At 43.1% G+C, this 15,180-nt stretch overlaps 1 protein-coding gene across 9 annotated transcripts in view; it reads left to right on the top strand.

The window, feature by feature from the left end:
* LOC129835298 (dedicator of cytokinesis protein 11-like) overlaps window positions 1-15,180 on the top strand; it is a 122,950-nt gene that overhangs the window by 103,627 nt on the left and 4,143 nt on the right. For all 9 annotated transcript variants that reach the window (XM_055900889.1, XM_055900888.1, XM_055900887.1 and 6 more), the window contains 7 exons: window positions 595-717; window positions 2,732-2,845; window positions 8,127-8,273; window positions 8,930-9,140; window positions 11,055-11,245; window positions 12,479-12,579; window positions 13,070-13,208. In XM_055900889.1, coding sequence (XP_055756864.1) covers window positions 595-717; window positions 2,732-2,845; window positions 8,127-8,273; window positions 8,930-9,140; window positions 11,055-11,245; window positions 12,479-12,579; window positions 13,070-13,208 — 1,026 coding nt within the window. The remainder of the gene's footprint in view (window positions 1-594; window positions 718-2,731; window positions 2,846-8,126; window positions 8,274-8,929; window positions 9,141-11,054; window positions 11,246-12,478; window positions 12,580-13,069; window positions 13,209-15,180) is intronic.

Below are 15,180 nucleotides of genomic sequence, written 5' to 3'. Positions count from 1 at the left end.
GTGTTAGTTGGTCAGGACGTGAGGTTGGGTGGGCATTCTATGTTATCTGTTTCTATGTTGGTTTCGGTTTGCCTGGTATGGCTCTTGATTAGAGGCAGGTGGTTTGCGTTTGCCTCTAATTAAGAGTCATATTTAGGTAGGGCATTCTCACTGTTTGTTTGTGGGTGATTGTCTCCTGTGTCAGTATGTTTGTTCGTACCACACTGGACTGTAGCGTTTGTTTGTTTCGTTTTCGTTTCGATGTCGTCTGTTTCCTGTACGTAAGTTTATGTTTAGTTATGTAAGTTTATGTTCAGGTTTCGTCAACGTCGTTTTGTTATTTTGTAGTTTGGAAAGTGTTTGTTTCGTTTCGTGTTTTGCCATCAGCGTTGTTAAATAAAAGATGGCTTATTTCCCTGAGCCTGCATTTTGGTCTGAAGATCCTTCTCTCCTCACCTCTTCTGAGGATGAGGAGAGCGTCACCCGTTACATTACTATTAGTTAAATATCAATTGTTAACCTTTAATATCAAATAAATCAGGTAAATACGTAATTTCTCTCACACTGTGCTGACTGTTGTTACTGGCCCACACTTGCATGTCCTGGCTTTTCCAGGAGGTCCTAGTGGAACACCTGGAGCTGTGTGTGGAGGGGCTGTGGAAGGCAGAGCGATACGAACTGATCACACACATCGCCAAGCTCATCATCCCTGTCTACGAGAAATGGCATGACTTTGAGGTACGAGCCAAACACATGCACGCACACACACACACACAAACAAGGCTGAAATGTAAATTGAATCCTTGTGAGCAATATTTACACAGCATCTTTGTTTACAAACAACAACCCACATACAGATGTGGCTGTATTCGTTTTTAAAATACCCAAAACCATTCTAGGATTGATTGTAGGAAAAGATATACTGTGTGAATCCCATAATGAGTATTCGATTGTAAGGTTGAGACAATGTCATTCAACAACTGAGACAATATTAACTATGTCCTGCTTGTCCGTGTATTGCACTATCCATTGCGCTGTCCCCTGTGTTTATAAAGCAGAAATAAGCAAGGCTCATTCAGTCCTTCCTCAGCTTATGGAATAAGGTCTCACACATAAATACTGTCCATGAGAAGTTTACCCTAAGAATGTCCCACTCTCCATCTTCTCATGCTGAGACTCTCTCCTCTTCTTAGCTTGAATGGAAGCTTTGGCTCTGGCTTTAAAAAGCCCTTTGGACGAGTCTCAAATGTCACCTTATTCCCTATCTCTATTAAATAGAGAATAGGGTGCCATTTGGACAACAGTCTCTGTGTTGTCTTTTGGCAGTGGCATGTTCCTGTAGCCTCTCTCAGTTCTCTCTCTCTCTCTGTGAGGAGTCACTCACACCCATCGTCCCGAAGCTGTCATATTGTATTGTTTTAATATGGGGTACATAGGCCACTTGTTGTGGGATTTACCGTATAGTTTGTTATCAATAAAACATCACGATAAGGTGCAGAGCGTTCCATTTTCCTGCTGGGGGACAAGGAGACCCTCAGCTCCACTAAAAGCATTGAAAACTGCGTGCCGTTTTCAAGGGATTGGTAAATAAATGTTAACTATTTGGTTGTAATATCATCACCTCTTGAAGAGCATAGTCAGAACTACACATTTCTGATTATTCCATGCAAGATAATTGTGCATATTTAGCTATTTCATTAGACTTATACAACAAGTAACTGAATGTTTTTCATGATCAGTAAACATCATTTGATCTTGTAATTTCAGATACGTGAGGGTTGCCTGACAATATCTCACAAGATTAGCCATCATTAATTGCATATTTGAGTATGTAAAATCAAAGTTAACTATACCTGAGAAGTATGAGTGGTTTAGGTTAATTTCCCATCCAGTGTGGGCTCTGCCTGTCAAGCAGCAGAAGGGCGCATTTGCCGATGTACTGATAATATTTGTTGGCTAACATTATCCCCTTTTTAACATTGTTTTTAAGTGTCCCGATTACTGTTGACAGACATGATAGCTAGTCTACATTGATTGATGGACCATGTCAAATTGGCTAGCTATCTAATAACAGATCATATCAATATAGGCCAATTAACAAGCTAACTTTCAGGGGATAACCTAGATGGTTATATCCAAATATTGTTTGAGTTGCTTGCCATCTATAGTGGTGATGACAGAAGTACGAGGACTTGCCAATGTCAGGATCTTTCCAAAAGCCTAATCTCTGATGAAGCAAGTTAAATGACATGTTTGCTCAGCTAGCTAGCTAGTTACATGCTAAGTGGATAGGCTACCTTCACTTGTGAAATTACACGATCAATTGATGTGTACTCAACATGAAAGGATGCAGTTACATGCTGTATAACGGATGATAGAGCTAAATGTGGAATAATCAGAAATGCGTCATTCGAACTATGCTCTTCAAGAGGTGATGACATTAAAACCAAATAGTTCTGAAATGTATTTAACAATCCCTTGAAGACTGCACGTATTTGTCAATGGTTTTAGCAGAGCTGGGGTCTCCTTGCCCCCCAGAAGCCAAACCAAACTCTCTGTACAATATTGTGACATTTTATTGATAACAACCCAAATGCAGTGCAGTGTAGTCGTTCTCAAAAATATCACACACACACACAGAGAGAGTCAGACACACAATAGCGTGCACAATCATAAGTGAATACACACACACACACACACACACACACACACACACATCAAATACCCAGTGGTATGTTGTTGTTTTTTTCAGAAACTGAGCCGTCTGTATGACACACTGCACAGAGCTTACAATAAGATCCTGGAGGTGATGCATACAGGCCGGAGACTGCTGGGGACCTACTTCAGAGTGGCCTTCTATGGACAGGTGGGTGGATATGGAATAAAAGATACAAGATCACCTTCTATTTGCCTCCCAGTCTTTTTTTAAATGTGATTTTATGCCCTTTGAGACAGCATACCTGTGAAGCGCTGCACCCACAGACTCAGACAGACAGACACTGGGGAGGAACTGTAGTCAATGGCTCCTTTTCAATATCCCCACTAGCATACCACTTCTAAGGAAACAATGGATTGGGCATGCATTCGTGGCGCTAGGCTGGTATGTTTAGCTAATCATTGTTTAGTATGCTGGCTCAACCAATTGTTCTTCTCTGTTAAGGATGGAGTGCCCATTACTTACGCCATCCTTATTTTACCCAGCTAGTTCCGGAGGGCCAGAACTGATTGAATCGGCCCGGAATCAAAATTAATGAATGCCCAGAGTCGGCCCAAGTACATCAGGCCGTTTCTGTCTCCTGGAATTCATACGACTTTGCTGGCATCTTACCAGAATCCCCCCAGAAGCGGCACGATGCAAATTTAAATAAATGTCTACAAAATTACCAGATTTAGTCATTTTAAATATGACTATTTTATACATACAAATTTTACCCATCCACAAAAAAAAACATTTGTCAGAGGAAACACCATACACCTGGTGACCGTGTCAGTGTGCATGCGCCCGGCCTGCCACAGTAGTCGCTACAGCATTATGGGACAAGGACATCCCGACCGGCCAAACTCTCCCCTAACTCGGATGACGCTGGGCCAATTGTGGGTCACCTCATTGGTCTCCCGGTTGCGGCCGGCACGGGTCTCGAACCACGTCTGTAGCAACGCAGTTCATACTGCGACGCATTGTCTTAGACCGCTGTGCCATTGGGGAGGCTCCATCCACAATGTTTTTAATGCTTATCAACTGCTTGCACAAAGTATGAAAATACTAAAACACTACGCAAATTTCTTAAAGATTTTCATTTAAATGTTCATTGTATTTTTTTTTTATCACAGAAACATTGAAAAAATATGGAAAATAAGTAATGAAATGCTAACTATTTAAAGCAGCCCGTGTAATCATCTGCCATAGAGAAGGCCCAATCGACCCGATCCCCAAGTAATACATTTGGGCCAGATAACTCACACCAGAATCGGCCCCTGCTCAATCCCCACATCCTAGCCATAAGTAATACTGCCGAAGAGTATCTTCCAGCCCTTCTTCCATTTGTTTGGAGAGAAAATAAACTTGTCTCTCTCTGTTAATTACTATAGACAAATAACAACAGTGCTCATCTGTCATAGTCTAGCTAGTGTAGCATCATTGAGGTACTTGTGGCTGGATCTTGTAAGCTTACTTTAACCACGTCTGATATCATTATCTATCGACCATCTGGGATTCCTAAAATATGGTGTTCTTTCTTGGTTACTTTACCAACTGATAGAGAGATATTAGATTAAAGTGAAATTACACCAATCCCCTAAAGACTAGTGACCTCTGAGGAGGATAATTGTGAGAGGGCTAAAAATGCTACAACACTAAGGCTTAGGTTAAGTTTCACTTCTCTCTTCAGATAGATAGGGGATGGATTGTATCTCAGTCTGTGTGATACTGTGCCTTCAGAATGTATTCACAACCCTTTACTTTTTACACATTTTGTTGTGTTACAGCCTGAATTTAAAATAGATTACATTTAGATTTTTTGTCACTGGCCTACACACACAATACCCCATTTATGTTAAAGTGGAATTATGTAGGTTTTTTTTCAATTTATTTGACAAATTCAAATAAATTGAAAATCTGAAATGTATTGAGTCAATAAGGATTCAACCCCTTTGTTAAGGCAAGCCTAAATAGGTTCAGGAGTAAATATTTGCCTAACAAGTCAGATAATAAGTTGCATGGACTCACTCTGTGTGTAATAATAGTTTTAACATGATTTTTGAATGACTACCTCATTACTGTAACTCACACAGACAATTATCTGTAAGGTTCCTCAGTCGAGCAGTGAATTTCAAACACAGATTCCATGACAAAGACCAGGAAGGTTTTCCGTGGTCGGTAAATGGGTAAAAAAAACATTGAATATCCCGTTGAGCATGGTTAACTTATTAATTACACTTTGGATGGTGTATCAATACACCCTGTCACTAAAAAGATACAGGCGTCCTTCTTAACTCAGTTGCCGGAGAGGAAGGAAACTGCTCAGGGATTTCATGAGGCCAATGGTGACTTGTTACAGATTTTAATGGCTGTGGTAGGAGAAAACTGAGGATGGATCAACAACATTGTAGTTACTCCACAATACTAACCTAATTGACATAGTGAAAAGAAGGAAGCCTGTACAGAATACAAATATTACAAAACATGCATCCTGTTTGCAACAAGGCACTAAAGTAACACTGCAAAAAATGTGGCAAAGCAATTAACATTGTCCTGAATACAAAGTGTTATGTTTGGGTCAAATCCAATTTAACACATCACTGAGTACCACTCTCCATATTTTCAAGCATAGTGGTGGCTGCATGTTATGGGTATGCTTGTAATGATTAAGAATTGGGGAGTTTTTCAGGATAAAAAAAATAAACTTAATGAAGCTAATCAAAGGCAAAATCCTAGAGGGAAACCTGGTTCTGTCTGCCTTCCACCAGACACTGGGAGATGAATTCACCATTCAGCAGGCCAATAACCTAAAAGGCCAAATCTACACTGGAGTTGCTTACCAAGAAGACAGTGAATGTTCATGAGTGGCCGACTTACAGTTTTGACTTAAATCTGCATGAAAATCTATGGCAAGACCTGAAAATGGTTGACTAGTAATGATCAACAACCAATTTGGCAGAGCTTGAAGAATTTTGAAAAGAATAGCGGGCAAATGTTGTACAATCCAGGTGTGGAAAGCTCCTAGGGACTTACCCAGAAAGACTCACAGCTGTAAATTGCTGCCAAAGGTGATTCTAACATGTATTGACATGTAAATCTTGGTGGGACAAAAAAAGTAATGTTTTAGATGCATGCCAGCAAAGCCACAACAATACATTAATTGCACTATAACGGTGACAAACGGTGCGCACAATTTGTTAGGGCCTACATAAAGCTGAACTAACATCAGATTTTCTTTTCAGCACCGTGCCTGTTTTGCATATTTTGTCATCAAATCAAAGTCTTGTCTTTCTCTGAGCTAGGCTGAAACACCTGCATTTTGGAGCTGCCTTACTCGAGAAAGCCCCAAAAAAGGCCATGTTTGTATGCGGCTTAATTAATGCAATGATTTTTTTTTACATTGTTTGCAAACTGATATGTGACATGTATTAATGCCAAAATAACATGCAAAACAGGTGGGGCTCAAAACAGGTGGGGGTCTTCCCCACCTGTCCTGAATGACGGGTTGCCACTGTACTTATCTAGTCAAGATACACTGAACAAATATATAAAACGCAACATGCAATCATTTCTAAGATTTTACTGGGAATACAGATATGCATCTGTCGGGCACAGATACCTTTAAAAAAAAGTAGGTGCATGGATCAGAAAACCAGTCAGTATCTGGTGTGACCACCATTTGCCTCATGCAGCACGACACATCTCCTTCGCATAGAGTTGATCAGGCTGTTGATGGTGGCCTGTTGAATGTTGTCCCACTCCTTTTCAATGGCTGTGCGAAGTTGCTGGATATTGTCGGGAACTGGAACACGCTGTCGTACATGTCGATCCAGAGCATCCCAACCTTGCTCAATGAGTGACATGTCTGGTTAGAATGCTGGCCATGGAATGCAGGCCATTTTCTGCTTCCAGGGATTGTCTACAGATCCTTGTGACATGGGGCTGCTATGAATTATCATGCTGAAACATGAGGTGATGGCGGCAGATGAATGGCACAACAATGGGCCTCAGGATCTCGTCATGGTATCTCTCTGCATTCAAATTGCCATCGATAAAATGCAATTGTGTTCGTTGTCCGTAGTTTATTCCTGCCCATACCATAACCCCACCGCAACCATGGGGCACTCTGTTCACAACGTTGGCATCAGCAAACCGCTCGCCCACACGATGCCATACACACTGTCTGCCATCTGCCCGGTACAGTTGAAACCAGGATTCATCCGTGAAGAACACACTTCTCCAGTGTGCCAGTGGCCATCGAAGGTGAGCATTTGCCCCCTGAAGTTGGTTACGACGCAGAACTGCACTCAGGTCAAGACCCTGGGGGGAGGACGAGCACGCAGATGAGTTCATGAGTCGGTTTCTGACCGTTTGTGCAGAAATTCTTTGGTTGTGTAAACCCAGAATTTCATCAGCAATCCTGTTGGCTGGTCTCAGATGATCCCGCAGGTGAAGAAGCCGGGTATGGAGGTCCTGGGCTGGCGTGGATACACGTGGTCTGCGGTTTTGAGGCCGGTTGGACGTACTCCTAAAGTTTTGCTGTCGTTTTAGAGAATAACATTAAATTCTCTGGCAACAGCTCTGGTGGACATTCCTATAGTCAGTGTGACAATTGCATGCTCCCTCAATACTTGAGACATCTGTGGCATTCTGTTGTGTGACAAAACTTCACAGTTTAGAGTGCCTTTTTATTGTCCCCAGCACAAGGTGCACCTGTGTGATGATCATGCTGTTTAATCAGCTTCTTAATAAGCCATACCTGTCAGGATTATCTTGGCAAAGCAGAAATGCTCACTAAAAGGGATTTTTTTTAAATGGTGCAAAACATTTGAGAGAAATAAGGTTTTTGTGTGTATGGAACATTTCTGGGATCTTTTCAGCTCATGAAACATGGGAGCAACACTTTACATGTTGCATTGGAAATTTTGTTCAGTGTGTTTTACAAATGTTCAAATTTTTCTTCCACTTTGACATTACAGAGTATTTTGTGTAGATCGTTGACAAAAATGACAATTAAATCCATTTTAATCCCACTTTGTCACACAACAAAATATGGAAAAGTTCAAGGGGTGTGAATACTTTCTGGAGGCAGAGTATTTTATATTTTGAGATGTTTAGAGTTTCCTAAGGCGGCTAACTCAAGTACTTTACAGTATCACAAAAAGGACAACCTTGTTTTATATAGATGGATTGTTAGAATATTATTCATTCATGTTTCATTGTCATGTTTTTTATGCTTGTATACATTCAAAAATCCCAATAAATATATTGAAATATCCGACACAGAACTTTATTTCACATTTGAGAGTTAGTCTAATTGATTTATGACTGAATATTTTCCTCCCGAGTCGGCACCTGTTTTGCAGCATGAACATCCGCACCACAATTGGCCAGTTGGAATTTGGAACACTCTCAGTTTTCTAAGATTGCTAATATGTCTTGTTGACAGGGCTACTTTGAGGAGGAGGATGGGAAGGAGTATGTTTACAAGGAGCCCAAACTCACAGGTCTGTCGGAGATCTCTCAGCGCCTTCTATGGGTCTACGGGTACAAATTTGGAGCTGAAAACGTCAAAATCATCCAGGACTCCAGCAAGGTAATAACTATGGTTGCGTCCCAAATGGCATCATATTCCCTATGCAGTGCACTACTTTTGAGGAGTTCCTAGAAATAAGGAAATAGGCTGCTTCCTTTATTGGAGTTGGAAACTTTCCAGTAGTTTCAAATGAATTTAATTTGCAGCCAGAAATAAAAACTTATTTTCATCTTATTTTCTTGTTTCCTGAGAATAGAGGATGGTCCAACTATGAACCATCTAGAAATTCCTGTAGTACTATACATACTGAAGGACTCCAGGACAAGGTTTCGTCACCCACTGATATAAAGGATGCTATACCAAAAGCCAGGAGCTCTTCCTGGCCACCTGATCAGGAAAAACTATTGGCCTTGTGGATTTTACATGTGGATTTTGCCTAGAAGGGATACAGTTTTTGTAAATATGTACTTTTTGTAACAGGTTTTGAAGAATTTACGCAGCAGGTTAGGAGATTAGGTTAAGGTTAGGAAATGGGTTAGGGTATCTACTTTTGACGTCAAATTTGACAAAATCTGTATCCCATCTAGACATGTGGCCTTTTTACAGGAATGTGTCTCGCATTCAAGAGCACTGATTCAAAGACGACATAAATCATTTACCTTTTCTAGGTAATACATTATCTAGGTTCTACCTAACACCCCTCTTGTCTCCAACAGGTCAACCCCAAAGACCTGGACATCAAGTTTGCTTACATCCAGGTCACCTTCGTCAAGGCTTACTTTGACGAGAAGGACTGTCCGGAAAAGAAGACAGACTTCGAGAAGTGCCACAACATCAACCGCTTCATGTTCGAGACGCCGTACACGCTGATGGGGAAGACACATGGCGGTGTGGAGGAGCAGTGCAAGAGGAGGACAGTGCTCACAAGTAAGCTTCATGACCTCATTACAACCTCTTTAAAACCACTAGTTAGCATTACAACTTTGTTACAACCATTCACACACTTTACACCAGTTAGTTAGCTTAACAACCTCTTTGTGCACCTTTTAGGTTGTAATCTTAGTTTGACCCCACTTCTCACAGCAGAAAAATAATATAACCAGAAATGTGTGGGGGGGTGTCTTCTACTAAGCTAAATGGAATTTTTTTAAGGTCATACTAAAGATCATTTAGCTATATTGATTTTACATTTTGACCCCTTGAAGAATCCCCAAAAAATATAAAACATGTGAAAATGTGTATTTGGCCTTACTACTATTAGCCCATACAAACGCATTGAAAACAGATTCACTACATGGGTGTCACGGATCCCCCCGGAACTGTGTCATTACGCACACCTGGTCCCCATTCCCACTGATTGTAATTGTTTAAATGTGCCCTTTGTGGAATCATTATGTGAGTGTATATTACTGGTCTCGCCCCGGTGTATTTATTCAAGGTACTCCTCACTCTTTTGTTTGGGTTTCAACCCTGTGTTTTGTATACGTGTTTGTTTTTACATGGCACGCTGTAATTTGGGTAAATAAAAAACCCTATTACGCATTCCTGCGCCTGTCTCCCGATCCCGTTAGACCAACGTAACAATGGAACAACAGATTCATGCATTTAGCCCCTTATTTTTGGCAATAAACAGTCTCCATATATACAGTACCAGTCAAAAGTTTGGACAAACCTACTCATTCCTGGGTTTTTCTTTATTTTAACTTTTTTCTACATTATAGAATATTAGTGAAGATGTCAAAACTATGAAATAACACATATGGAATCATGTAGGAACCAGAAAAATGTTAAACAAATCAAAATACATTTTAGATTCTTCAAAGTAGCCACCCTTTGCCTTGATAACAGCTTTGCACACTCTTGGTATTCTCTCGACCAGCTTCACCTGGAATGCTTTTCCAACAGTCTTGAAGGAGTTCCCAAATATGCTGAGCACATGTTGGCTGCTTTTCCTTCACTCTGCGGTCCAACTCACCCCAAACCATCTCAATTGATTTGAGGTCGGGTGATTGTGGAGGCCAGGTCACCTGATGCAGCACTCGATCACTCTCCTTCTTTGTCAAATAGCCCTTACACAGTCTGGAGGTGTGTTTTGGGTCATTGTCTTGTTGAAAAACAAATGATAGTCCCACTAAGCACAAACCAGATGGGATGGCGTATCACTGCAGAATGCTGTGGTAGCCATGCTGGTTAAGTGTACCTTGAATTCAAAATGTTTTACCAGCAAAGCACCATCACACCTCCTCCTCCATGCTTCACAGTGGGAAACACACATGCGGAGATCAAAGACACGGCGGCCAAAACTATAGTTTGTTAACAAGACATTTGTGGAGTGGTTGAAAAACAAGTTTTAATGACTTCACCCTAAGTGAATGTAAACTTCACACTTCAACTGTATATATAAGTTGCCCATCCCTGCTATAAACCAATACAAGAGTTTTGTTATGTGTGGCTTGTTTGTTCAGGGTTGTTTACTTTTTGTTATTGCAATAACATTGTTGCACGACATGACCTGTTTGTATAGTTGGACCAAGGACTACCAGTTATGTCAGTGTTACATTAGCTTCAGCATTTCAATTGTCTGCTTCTCAGACAGGCTGTTTCAGAATGATCATTTTCCACAATTTAAGAACAATGGAAGGAGACAGAAGGTTCTGTGAAAAATGACTCCAAGACCAATACCAGACAATGCTGTTATGACTTATTATAATTTGTTACAATGTTATAAAATGTTGTTTGGGTTTATAGGTTAGGGTGTAGGGGTTAGGGTGTAGTGATTCGGGCTAAGGAGTGTATAATTGTCTATGAGACCTGACTGTGTGCTGTATCTCTCCTGTCCAGCAGCCAACACGTTTCCGTATGTGAAGAAGCGTGTGGAGGTGTTGGGGGAGAAGCAAGTAGAGCTGAAGCCTGTGGACGTGGCCATCGACGAGATGCAGGCGCGCACCGCCGAGCTGACCAAACTCTGCTCCTCCCAGGAGGTGGACATGATCCAGCTGCAGCTCAAATTGCAGGGCTGTGTCTCTGTACAGGTAGACTAGACCTTACTATAGCTACATCACTTTGTGCATGCAGCTAGTGCATGCAGCTAACACCACAGACATTAGACCTTAACACAGTGGTATTCAACATTTGCCAGCGGGGACCTAATTTTTTTCCACCAAAATTTCTCGTGACGCCACCCATAATCTAATGACACAACCTTAAAGGAGCAGTTTGTTTTTTACAACCAAATGTCAGTTTTTTATGACATGTTATAGAAGGGTCCAGACACCTTTTTGTGTGTTTTTCCTATTTTCATTTTTTACTTGCCCCAAACAGCAAATCACTTCCTCATCATCGTTGTGTAACATGGGGGCCACAAAAAAAACATGAAGAAAGGCTCCAAAAACACCCAAATAGGTCATTTTAGAAACGGTAAAGCTCTCAGTATAGTGATGAAGGTCTATAGATGTTGTACACGTGAAATTGGTTCACTCTGAACTTGATCATCCATTTTGTTGCGACTCGAGCGATACCTCTCCATCCATTCTATAGGTAACTTCCAAAATAAAAAATTGAGGGATACAAAGTATATTGAAAGCACACAGGAAGTTCCAGACACTTGTCGATTCTACGCCAAGGTGCATTGAAGCTGTTCTGGCGGCTCGTGGTAGCCCAACACCCTCTTAAGAAAGGGAAAGGGAGATACCTAGTCAGTTGTCCAACTGAATGTATTCAACTGAAATGTGTCTTCCGCATTTAACCCCTTCCCCTCTGAATCAGAGAGATGCGGGGGGCTGCCTTAATCGACATCCACGTCTTCAGCGCCCGGGGAACAGTGACACTTTATGTTGGTGTTTCCTTTATTTTGGCAGTTACCTGTAGCAGCAGGCGATACTGAGAATAGAACAGCTGGATCGCAGAAATGTCTTGTCGCGCAAAAGGAAATATAACATTCCAGATAAAGCATGCAGCATGTTGCTGTTTGTTTGTTACTCTACCACGCTAGTCCAGGGCTGCTCAACCATGCTACTGGAGAGATACCGTCCTGTAGCTTTTTGCTCCAACCCTAATCTAACACCTGATTCTAGTAATTAGCTGGTTGGTGGATAAATTGGCTTAACCAATGGTGTTATTTCTGTGCTGCGTGTTGATAAGGATTTCATTGGCTGTGGATAGGCAGCATAGGAGTTCCCATGTACTACCTGAGGGTGAAGCTGAATGCCTTAGATATTCATTACTTTTAAAGATTGTTACTCATGCCCTTGTCTTGTGCGCCACAGGTCAATGCAGGTCCTATGGCGTACGCCAGAGCCTTTCTGGACGACTCCAAAACCAGCAAGTCCAACAATAAGAAAGCCATAGAGCTGAAGGAGGTGTTCAGGTATGTGTAGAACGCCATAGAGCTGAAGGAGGTGTTCAGGTATGTGTAGAAAGCCATAGAGCTGAAGGAGGTGTTCAGGTATGTGTAGAAAGCCATAGAGCTGAAGGAGGTGTTCAGGTATGTGTAGAAAGCCATAGAGCTGAAGGATGTGTTCAGGTATGTGTAGAAAGCCATAGAGCTGAAGGAGGTGTTCAGGTATCTGTAGAAAGCCATAGAGCTGAAGGAGGTGTTCAGGTATGTGTAGAAAGCCATAGAGCTGAAGGAGGTGTTAAGGTATCTGTAGATTCAGCTCCGGGCATAGTTACCCACCCTACCAAATATCATCTACACCCAAAGTTCAAACTCAAGTTTTGGAGCAAATAATGAAATATGTCATTGTCTTGATGGAAAACCATTCATTTAGAATTGTATGTCTTATGACACCTGCTGAGTACCATCCTTTGTACCCATTTAACTTGTGTGTGTTTTTGTGGGTGTCTTGTCTATGCAGGAGGTTTGTGGAGGCCTGTAGTATGGCGCTGGACATAAATGAGCTTCTGATCAAGGAGGACCAGTTTGAGTACCATGAGGGCCTGAAGGGCAACTTCAAAGACATTGTTAAGGAGCTGTCAGACATCATCCATGAACAGGTGACATGGGGGAGGTGGCTGTCAGACATCATCCATAAACAGGTGACATGGGGGAAGGGGGAGGGGGAGGTGGCTGTCAGACATCATCCATAAACAGGTGACATGGGGGGAGGGGGAGGGGGAGGTGGCTGTCAGATATCATCCATAAACAGGTGACATGGGGGAGGGGGAGGTGGCTGTCAGACATCATCCATGAACAGGTGACATGGGGGGAGGGGGAGGTGGCTGTCAGACATCATCCATAAACAGGTGACATGGGGGGGGGGTGGCTGTCAGACATCATCCATAAACAGGTGACATGGGGGGAGGGGGAGGTGGCTGTCAGACATCATCCATAAACAGGTGATATGGGGGAGGTGGCTGTCAGACATCATCCATAAACAGGTGACATGGGGGGAGGGGGAGGTGGCTGTCAGACATCATCCATAAACAGGTGACATGGGGGGAGGGGGAGGTGGCTGTCAGACATCATCCATAAACAGGTGATATGGGGGAGGGGGAGGTGGCTGTCAGACATCATCCATAAACAGGTGACATGGGGGAGGAGGAGGTGGCTGTCAGACATCATCCATAAACAGGTGACATGGGGGGAGGTGGCTGTCAGACATCATCCATAAACAGGTGACATGGGGGGAGGGGGAGGTGGCTGTCAGACATCATCCATAAACAGGTGACATGGGGGGAGGGGGAGGTGGCTGTCAGACATCATCCATAAACAGGTGACATGGGGGGGAGGAGGTGGCTGTCAGACATCATCCATAAACAGGTGACATGGGGGGAGGGTGAGGGGGAGGTGGCTGTCAGACATCATCCATAAACAGGTGACATGGGGGGAGGGGGAGGTGGCTGTCAGACATCATCCATGAACAGGTGACATGGGGGGAGGGGGAGGTGGCTGTCAGATATCATCCATAAACAGGTGACATGGGGGGAGGGGGGGTGGCTGTCAGACATCATCCATAAACAGGTGACATGGGGGGAGGGGGAGGTGGCTGTCAGACATCATCCATAAACAGGTGACATGGGGGGAGGGGGAGGTGGCTGTCAGACATCATCCATGAACAGGTGACATGGGGGGAGGTGGCTGTCAGACATCATCCATAAACAGGTGACATGGGGGGAGGTGGCTGTCAGACATCATCCATAAACAGGTGACATGGGGGAGGGGGAGGTGGCTGTCAGACATCATCCATGAACAGGTGACATGGGGGGGGTGGCTGTCAGACATCATCCATGAACAGGTGACATGGGGGGAGGTGGCTGTCAGACATCATCCATAAACAGGTGACATGGGGGGAGGTGGCTGTCAGACATCATCCATAAACAGGTGACATGGGGGGAGGGGGAGGTGGCTGTCAGACATCATCCATGAACAGGTGACATGGGGGGAGGGGGAGGTGGCTGTCAGACATCATCCATAAACAGGTGACATGGGGGGAGGGGGAGGTGGCTGTCAGACATCATCCATGAACAGGTGACATGGGGGGAGGGGGAGGTGGCTGTCAGACATCATCCATGAACAGATGACATGGGGGGAGGGGGAGGTGGCTGTCAGACATCATCCATAAACAGGTGACATGGGGGAGGTGGAGGGCTTCCCTTAATCATAACCACACAGTCAGCCTTACCAATGCACACAAGATTACTTCTGACCACACTCTCTCTAGAGGTCTCACGTCTGTGTTACTCCTACTCTCATCCTCCTCTCCCCCCTACTTCTTTTGATCAAACACCAGACTTAGGGGTGGTTTGTGTAATCTTAAAAGTTGACAGAGAAGTTTCATTTTCACTGTAAGAAGCCACCTCGTTGTGACAGAGTTGCTAGAGTGTCAACCAGTGTTGCAACCAGCTGGTTCTACAAAGACAGTTTCTATTATGAGTTATGTTTACCCTGGATCCTGCTATGATAAGAAGGAACAGGTCTGGTCGCATCCTTACTTCGCATCAACAGCTCAATCCAAAATAGTCTCCA

Source organism: Salvelinus fontinalis, chromosome 36 (assembly GCF_029448725.1).
Source record: "Salvelinus fontinalis isolate EN_2023a chromosome 36, ASM2944872v1, whole genome shotgun sequence".
NCBI classification, from domain to species: domain Eukaryota; kingdom Metazoa; phylum Chordata; class Actinopteri; order Salmoniformes; family Salmonidae; genus Salvelinus; species Salvelinus fontinalis.
This window is presented reverse-complemented; position numbering and strand designations above follow the sequence as displayed.